At 45.1% G+C, this 8,786-nt stretch overlaps 1 protein-coding gene across 3 annotated transcripts in view; it reads right to left on the bottom strand.

Moving 5' to 3' along the window:
• Zmynd12 (zinc finger MYND-type containing 12) overlaps window positions 1-8,786 on the bottom strand; it is a 31,593-nt gene that overhangs the window by 4,792 nt on the left and 18,015 nt on the right. For all 3 annotated transcript variants that reach the window (XM_031376887.1, XM_031376888.1, XM_031376889.1), the window contains 3 exons: window positions 6,924-7,093; window positions 3,924-4,046; window positions 879-990 (listed from right to left, as the gene is read on the bottom strand). In XM_031376887.1, coding sequence (XP_031232747.1) covers window positions 879-990; window positions 3,924-4,046; window positions 6,924-7,093 — 405 coding nt within the window. The remainder of the gene's footprint in view (window positions 1-878; window positions 991-3,923; window positions 4,047-6,923; window positions 7,094-8,786) is intronic.

Raw genomic sequence — 8,786 nt, 5'->3', positions numbered from 1 at the left:
TGTGTGGCTACCTGTGCGTGGCTACCTCTGTGTGGCTACCTGTGCGTGGCTACCTCTGTGTGGCTACTGTGCATGGTTACCTGTGTGTGGCTACTGTGCATGGCTACCAGTGCGTGGCTACCTCTGTGTGGCTACCTCTGTGTGGCTACCTGTGCATGGCTACCAGTGCACGGCTATGTTTCTACTGCAATGTGAACCACCTTCCTGATAAGGAAACTGAACAAGTTACTAACTTTCTAAACCTTAACTTAAAGTCTTTCCTTCAAAGTAACCCTTTCAGGCCACCCACCGATCTTCAGTCTTCATTCTGGGACTCCTGTTAGAATTTGTACTTGTGGCATGTTCCTTTGTGCTACCAATGGGCTCTGTATCACCACTACATCAGGAGGGGGGTAACTTTTGAGTTAAACTAGATCCCCCATCTCTTTACATCTCAGAGGGCAATGACCACACACAGTACTACCAATATGCAGCCCTTTGCCAGGCCTTGGGGTGGAGATGGCTCAAGTCTGGCCCTGGCCACTGAGGACCTTATACCCTGAAAAGGAGGGAGACCTTGTCAGGAGGAATCAACAAGGCAACTTCTGCACAGAGCTTCACTAGGCTTATGTATCCTGGAGGGAAAACGAAGAAATAGATGCTAGGTAGAAACCACTGGGGTTTAGTAGGGGGAGTCCCTTATTCTCTAAGTCTGCCCTTACCAGCCTGCTGAGGATTATGTATGACATTGGTACAAACTCTTTGAGCCCTATGTCTCCACTTTCTCTCCTCCTCCACGATGGGGAGAGTGGTGCCGATGGGCTCTGTGAGAACAGAAAGCAAGGGCGAGGTGTTAGGGAAGAAAAGCCACTGTTCTGTTTGCTAGACCTGCTACTTACCCAAGCCGGTGTCATTCACAAACTGTTTGCCCAGTAAATCTGTTTGTTGGGAACGAGCCTGTAAGAGGGCTTGATAGTGACTGTTGAGATATGTATACCAAATCTCCGAGACCTGTTGGGAAAGCAGGGTGATCAGACCAGCAGGTCAGGGTCAGCCACTAGCCAGCCAGTTGGGAACATGCTGTACAAGGCCAGGTTTCCTGAGTCTAGAAGTTCTCGCTCTTACTGTGCTTGGAAGCAGAGGGAGCCCTGGGAGTCCAGTTAAGGGCTGGACAGGCTCATCAGGGGCAGCCCCACAGAAGTCTAGGGTCAGTGGCTACTGTGGTAGTTTGAATAGGTTTGGTCCCCATGGACTCATGTGTTTGAGTGCTTGGCCCATAGGGAATGGCACTATTAGGAGGTGTGGCCTAGTTCAAGTCAGTGTGTCACTGTGGGGTATCTTATGCCCAGTGTGGAATTCTAGTCTCCTGGCTGCCCTTGGATCGAGATATTAGAATCTTCAGCCTCTTCAGCACCATGTCTACCTGCACACTGCCATGCTTCCCTCCACAATGATAATGGACTGAACCTCTGGTAAATGTCTGCCTTGGCCATGGTGTCTCTTCACAGCAATGGAACCCTAAGACGGCTGCCACTGGGAAGCATGTGCTTATTACTCCTATCAACATGTGAGTAAACTCAAGCTTTGAGAAACTTTTGGAAAGAGCTGACAAATGGCACAGCCTGGCTGCGTCCCCAGTTCTGTCTGAGTCCAAAGTTCCCTGGTATTCAGTTACACCAAAGCATCTTTTCTAAGAAATAGAAATCCAGTCACAGCATGACGGCCTCCATCTCACACAGAAACAATTGCTGCTGAGGAGTACTGAATGGCTAACGGGCATTTTCAGACACTGGAAAGTTTTTACATAGAAAGAGTTTGGGAGGCAGGAGAGAAAGCTCAGCTGAGAAAGTGCTACCTGTGCAAGCATGAGGGCCCAAGCTCAGATTCCAGCACTCACTGAAAATACGTGCAATGACACAAGCTTGTAAATGTTGGTGATAGGGGAGCAAAGACAGGAGGACCCTTGGGGCTTGCTGGACAGCCAGTGTAGCCTACTTGGCAAGCTCCATAGCAAAGAGAGACCCTGTGCATGGTGTCTGAGAAATAACACCCAAGGCTGGACTATGACCGCCACATGCAAGCACACACAGCTACATACATGTGTCTATAAATACACACACAAACATGCACATACACACACACACACACACACACACAAAGAATTTTAAGCTGGGTGTGGTGGTGCAAGGCTTTAATTTCATCACTCATCAGAAGGATCTCTGTGAGTTTAAGGACAGCCTAGTCTACATAGTGGGTTCTAGGTCGACCAGGACTAGCTAGAGAGACCTTATCTCAAACTAACTAGAGAGACCTTGTCAATAATAATAATAATAATAATAATAATAATAATAATAATAATAGTAATAATAGTAATAATAATAATAATAGGGCTGGTGAGATGGCTCAATGGGTAAGAGCACTGACTACTCTTCCAAAGGTTCTGAGTTCAAATCCCAGCAACCATATGGTGGCTCACAACCACCTATAATGAGTTCTAACGCCTTCTTCTGGTGCATTTGAAGACAGAAACAGTGTACTCACATATATAAAATAAATAAATCTTAAAAAAAAAAGGACAAAGAGCAGAGAGGACACTCTAAGACAGGGAAAATAAAACAAGAGATAGAAAAATTATTATGTATAATAATAAATAAATCTTTAAAAAATAATAATAATATGAAAAAACCAACAAGGTCAACTAACCTGGGCCCATAGTAGCTCACAGAGACTGAGCCAACCAGGGAGCCTGCATGGGACTAGGCTCTCCACACATATGTTACAGTTGTGTAGCTTGCTCTTCTTATGGGACTCCTACCAGGGAGCAGAGCTGTCTCTGACTCTGTGGTCTGCCTTTGAGACCTGCTGGGCTGACCTTTCTCCATACTAGGCTGCCTCATCTAGACTTAATTGGAGAGGCCTGCCCTTTTCTGAAGAGAAATGGAGAAGGAGTGGATGGGGAAAAGAGGAGGTTAGGGTGTGGTGGGAGGGACTGGGAGGACAGGGCAGAGGGGAAACTGCAGTTGGAATGTAAAATAGACGGACAGACAGATAGAAAGAAAGGCAGAAGGCTAGAAAGGGGCCTCAACAGTAAAGGTGACTGCAGCCAAGTATGATAATGAGAATTCTATCTCTAGGCCCACATGGTGGAGGGGAAAATGTCAGTCAGTGTGACATGGTGCATGCACACAGACTCTAAAAGTTAATATAATAATAAATATATGTAAGCATAATTTTAAAAACTTAAATCTACACTTACTTATGAGGGGTGGGGAGCTGGGGTGCTGGTGCTGCCACACACATGGGGAGGTCAGAGGTCACAGTTCAGGAGTCAGCTCTCTCCTTCCACTGTGTGGGCCCTGATCAAACTCAGGATGAAGCTTGGTGGCACCATACTTTATCTGCTGAGTCATTCCACACAATGAATTTTAAAATATTTTATTGTTCTTTGACCCTTTGAGAGGCCACTGTCCTCTCAATGTCCCTTAAAAAGTTCTTCCTTTGGCCAGGCAGTGGTGCCTCAAGCCTTAATCTCAGTACTGGGAGTCAGAGGCAGGTAGATCTCTGAGTTCAGAGCCAGCCTGGTCTACAAAGCAAGTTCCAGGACACCAGGGCTATAACAGAGAAATCCTGTCTTGGAAAAACAAAATGAAATTTAAAAATATACAAAAAAAGAAATAAAGTTTTTCCTTCTCTAATGTATATCTCCATACGCTTGCCTCACTAGCGGTATGGGTATGACAGAGCCTGCCATGAGCTCTGATTTTCTGTGAGTCTCTCTACAGATGTTAAGGATTAGCCCATGTTAGCATCAGACAAAGAGAAAGAGGAAAATGTGTACCCCAAGGACTGGCTATGTAAGCTGACATGTCAGTCAGCCTCTGAGCATCTCTGCTGTGGGTTTCTCCGAAATGGCCCGTGCTAAGGTTCCACATTCCCCAGCTTACCTTTGTATACAGTGTGTCGGCCAGCTCCATTTTCTTAAGGCCATAGAAAATGTTGGCCAGGTGGAAGTAGCCTCCTGAGGTTCTGACGTCTTCTGTGCCATAGGCACAACTGGCAAAATAAATCTATCGCAGGAATAAGAGAAGGTGCCTGAGTCCCTTGAAAACCAGTTCATTGATGAAAAGTAAAAAGAAAAACAAAGACCTGTGTCCAGGATGCACAGAAAAAAACCTTAATTGCAGCCTGATGCTAGAGACCTGAGCAGACATTTCTCTAGAAGACACATGGATGGTTAATAAGCATGTGACAAGTGCTAGACACTGACTGTCATTCAAGGAAAGCAAAACAAAATCCTAACAGTCTCATTCCTCTTCATAGCCACTAGGACAGCTATCTTCACAAAGAAACTGGCAAGACAGCTGGGGAAACAGGAGCCCAGATATGGGCTGGGACAGATGAAAAAAGGCAGGAGCCTCTGAGCAGCAGCTAGCCAGATCCTCAAAAGGCTAAACATGGATTACTGTGTGGCCCAGGAATGCATACCTTCCCAAGAAAAATGGGCGCAATGTCCACATATGAACTGGCTGGTTCATGAACATCTGTGACAGTCATTCTTAACAGTCCCAAGGGCAGAAACAGCACACACATCCATTGTCTCAAGAGGGGACAAATGACCTGTGCCCTAGTCAGGGTAGACTGCTACTTGACAACAGAAGACATGAGCTGTGGCTCGGCAATGGATGGACTACAAGCACTATGCAGGGTGAGGGCAGTCAGACTCTAGACTCTGTCTGCAATTCTCCCTCTATAAAGAGAGCATTCCCAGGTGGTGGTGGCACACACCTTTAATCCCAGCCCTTGGGAAGCAGAGGCAGGCAGATCTCTGGGAGTTCGAAACCAGTCTATTCTACATAGTGAGTTTCAGGACAGCCAGGGTTACACCAAAAATTCTATCTCAAAAGAAGGAGGAGGAGGACAAAGGAAAAGAAGAAAGGAAAGGAAGAAAAGAAGGGAGGGAGGGAGGAAGGAAGGAAGGAAGGAAGGAAGGAAGGAAGGAAGGAAGGAAGGAAGGAAGGAAGGCCGGTCTATGTACAGAGACAGAGACTGGCTGCCTGGGGTTGGGATTTGAAGGGAAATGACTGCAAAGGGAAATGAGGGGCTTCTTTGGAGTGGTAGAAATGTGTTCCTGGTAGTGTGAATACACTAAAACTTACTGAAGTGGACATGTGAAAATGGGTGATTTTGTAGTTTGTATCAGTGAAGTGTGCATTAAAGGAGGGGGAAGAATTGTAGGTATGATATCAAATATCCGTATCCCAACACTCAGGAGGCCAAAGCAGGATGATGCTGAGTTCAACCTGGAGTATATAATAAGCTCTTGACTCAAAATAGGTATCTAGAGACAGTGTGGCATGCACCTTTAATCCTTTAATCTCAGCACTCAGAAGGCAGAAGCAGGCGGATCTTTTTAAGTTTGAGGTCAACTAGGATACATAATGAGACCCTGTTCAAAAAGAAAACAAACAAGTGTGTGTGTGTGTGTGTGTGTGTGTGTGTGTGTACACTCAGGAAACATGGTTTTGATCTAATTCCTAATTGTGTGGTCAGCACAAGACAGAATGTGCCTCTACTTAATTAACTCAAGGATGTGGGGGGTAGAGACAAACATAAATGAAAAAAAGTTTCCAGGGTGGTGGCGCACACCTTTAGGCCCAGCATCCAGGAGGCAGAGGCAAGCAGATCTCTTTGAGTTCAAGGCCAACTTGGTCATATCAAATTCCAGGACAGCCAGGAATATGTAATAAGTAAGACCCTCTCTTTAAAAAAAAAAAAAAAAAAAGTATTGGTTAAGGGCTTGGATAGAAACAGATGACATAGGGCTGCCTGAAGTCATTTAATGGAAGAGTAACTGGAGATGTGGAAGTCACAAAAGCAAGAGGCCAATGGAGCACCAGGAACAGAATGGCAAGGAACTATTGCCATTCCTGTACCTCAGAAAACCAGAGGAGACAGTGAAAGTAACAGAGTCCAGCCAGAGCTGGAGCTATGGCCATTAGACAGGAGCTTATCCAAAGAGGAAAGCTGACTGCTTCTGCCAGAACTGGGCTGGGTCCACACACCCCTCCCCCACTGTGTCTCCCCATCCATCCTCTGCTGTACCTCCCACTCTTCAATCCCTTGCAAAGTCAGACAGCAATGGAGTCCAGGAGAACCATGGAGGTCAGCCTCCCAGGACGGGAGCTGCACACAAGATGGCCTCGGGGTACAGGGAAGAATCTAAGGCAAGCACAGAGGCAGGCAGGCAGAGGGAAGGCTGCCTGGATGAGAGGTGAGCGTAGAGACTATAGAAAGGGCCCATGGGGGCGCAATATGACCCAGCCCAGTCTGGATCAGGTGCAAGAACTCTGGTACTATTTTCCAGCCCCAAAATTTGACTAGGAACTCCCTGGCTTGAGAAGAACAGCTCATCTGACTCCCGAATCTCACATTTGTACAGGTTTATAGATTGTAAGTGCTTTCTTATAGATCTGGCTCATTTAAATTTAATAACCACACTCTGAAGAAGAGACGTTAATATTTTTTTTAACAAATAGCCATAAAGTCCAGTGCATGCAATCTTCTATTATTAATCTGTGCAATGTGCTGATGTGGCTGGGACCAGTTTATGATTTGTGCCTTACATGTGAAGAAAAAGGTTAAATAATTTGTCACAGAACTGGCAGAGCTGGAAGCAGAAGCACAGGCCTTCTCTTAGCACAGTGTGGCTCTGTCTTTTCAGATTAGCCTCAGACAACTGAGGAGGGAGGGGGAGAAGGGGCCTGGCCACATTTGCATAGCCAGGAAGTAGAAAGGCTTGAATTTGGGTCATTAGAGCTGAGTTCTTGTGGCTGCTCCCAAATGGTCAGTATAAGCAGTAAATGTCAGAGAAACGCTCAGTTAAGAGAAACACTAAACAGAGCCATTCTTGGAAATACCCAGGTGTTTTAAGTGAGCTCGCTCACATCATTAGCCAGATGATACCGGGCTTCCTCCAGGTTCTTCTTGGCTATGTAGAGAAGGCCCAGGTTCCGATGCAGTAAAGAGTGGGTGGCGTTACTACAGTCAGTTGACTTGAGGACTGTCCATTGGGCTTGGGATAGATATTCTTCAGCCTGCACTATCCGGCCCAGACCTGCCAAAAGTCGGTTATAAAAGAGGTATAAGCCAGGCATGGTGGTGTATGCCTTTAATTCCAGCACTCGGGAAGCAGAGGCAGGAGGATTTCCTGGAGTCCCAGTATAGTTCAGGCTCAGTAGAGATATCCTATCTCAAAAACCTCTAAATAAATAAATACATAAGTTGTAATTCATGTTTTAACTAAAGAATATATAATGATATATGGGTTATCATACATTGGTTTATTCATTGATACAAATATTTATTGGTGCCCAAAGTTGCTCATGAATGTTCATAGCAATCCATCCATAACAGATGCTCATCAGTTGATAAGCATATCCTTACCCATGAGTGAACTGTGATTAGTCATAAAAAGAATATTGCCTGTATACATGCTAGAGAGAAGACAGCTTGAAAACAGCATGCTAGGTGAAAGAAGCCAGACACTAAAAGCTGCGTATTGTCAGACTCCATTTATGTGAAATTTATGTCCAGGACAGGCACACACAGAGAGAAGGGAGTTAGTAGTGGTGGGGGTGCATCAGAGAGAGGAAGAAGTGAGGATGTTTAACAAGGGCTAGCTACAAACAATTATATGGATTTGTTTGTTTGTTTGTTTGTTTGAGACAAGGCTTCTCTGCATAGCCCTGGCTGTCCTGGAACTCACTCTGTAGACCAGTCTGGCCTCGAACTCAGAAATCTACCTGCCTCTGCCTCCCAAATGCTGGGATTAAAGGCGTGTGCCTCCACTGCCCATCTAATTATAAGGATTTTTAAAGCTTATGGGAATGTTCTGGAATTGGATAATAGTGAGTTATACAACTTTTGAATATATAACTTTCTGAATATATTACATTGTACCTTAAAAGGGATGAACTTAAAGATTGTGAATTCTCTCTTTCTACAGATATACATAACACAGAGAGAGAGGAAGAGAGAGATACACTAGGATTTTCATTTTTATTTATTTATTTAGGTAGCTTATTGTTTTGCTTTGCTTTAGACAGAGTCTTTGTAGCTCTGATCTTGAACTCTATGTCAGCCAGAATGGCCTTGAACTCATAGGGATCCTCCTGCCTCTGCCTCCTCAGTACTGGGAATAAGGTGTGTACCAGGCTTTTACAAAGATTTATTTTCTTTTGATTATGTGTATGTGGGGGTAAGGTAAGTGCACATGCATACTGGTTTTTGGAGAGGATAGACACATGGTGTCAAATTCTCTGGAATTATAGCCAGTTATGAGACATCTAACAAGATTGCTGGAAACTGAAGTTCTGTGCACAAGCAATGTATACATACTTCATTTTTCTCTGTCTGGTTCTTCTCAAGGAGGCAATGCTAGGAAGAAGGTCTCAGGGCCGTGCAGCAACTGCATCTAAATAAGCATCAGTCCTGAAGGGAGAATGCAGCACAAGGCTTCGGGTTCAGAGAGCCAGACTAAATCTCTAACTAGCAATGGAGTGAGCTGAGTGCTGAGGAAATCAGGACGAGAGGAAGAAGGGTCTGAGTGAGTGACTTAAAGAGATGTGCAGAACTAGTGAGATAGCTCCGCAGGTAAAAAGACATGACATGCCCAAAGCCAGACAGCCTGAGTTCTATTGCTGGGATCTACACGGTGGGAGGAGAGAACTGACTCCCTCTGTCCTCCACATGAGGGCCATGGCACATATGCCTGTGAACACAACACACAAATAAAATTAATTAAAGTT

The sequence above is a fragment of the Mastomys coucha genome, unplaced genomic scaffold (genome assembly GCF_008632895.1).
Source record: "Mastomys coucha isolate ucsf_1 unplaced genomic scaffold, UCSF_Mcou_1 pScaffold18, whole genome shotgun sequence".
In the NCBI taxonomy this organism is placed as follows: Eukaryota; Metazoa; Chordata; class Mammalia; order Rodentia; family Muridae; genus Mastomys; species Mastomys coucha.
This window is presented reverse-complemented; position numbering and strand designations above follow the sequence as displayed.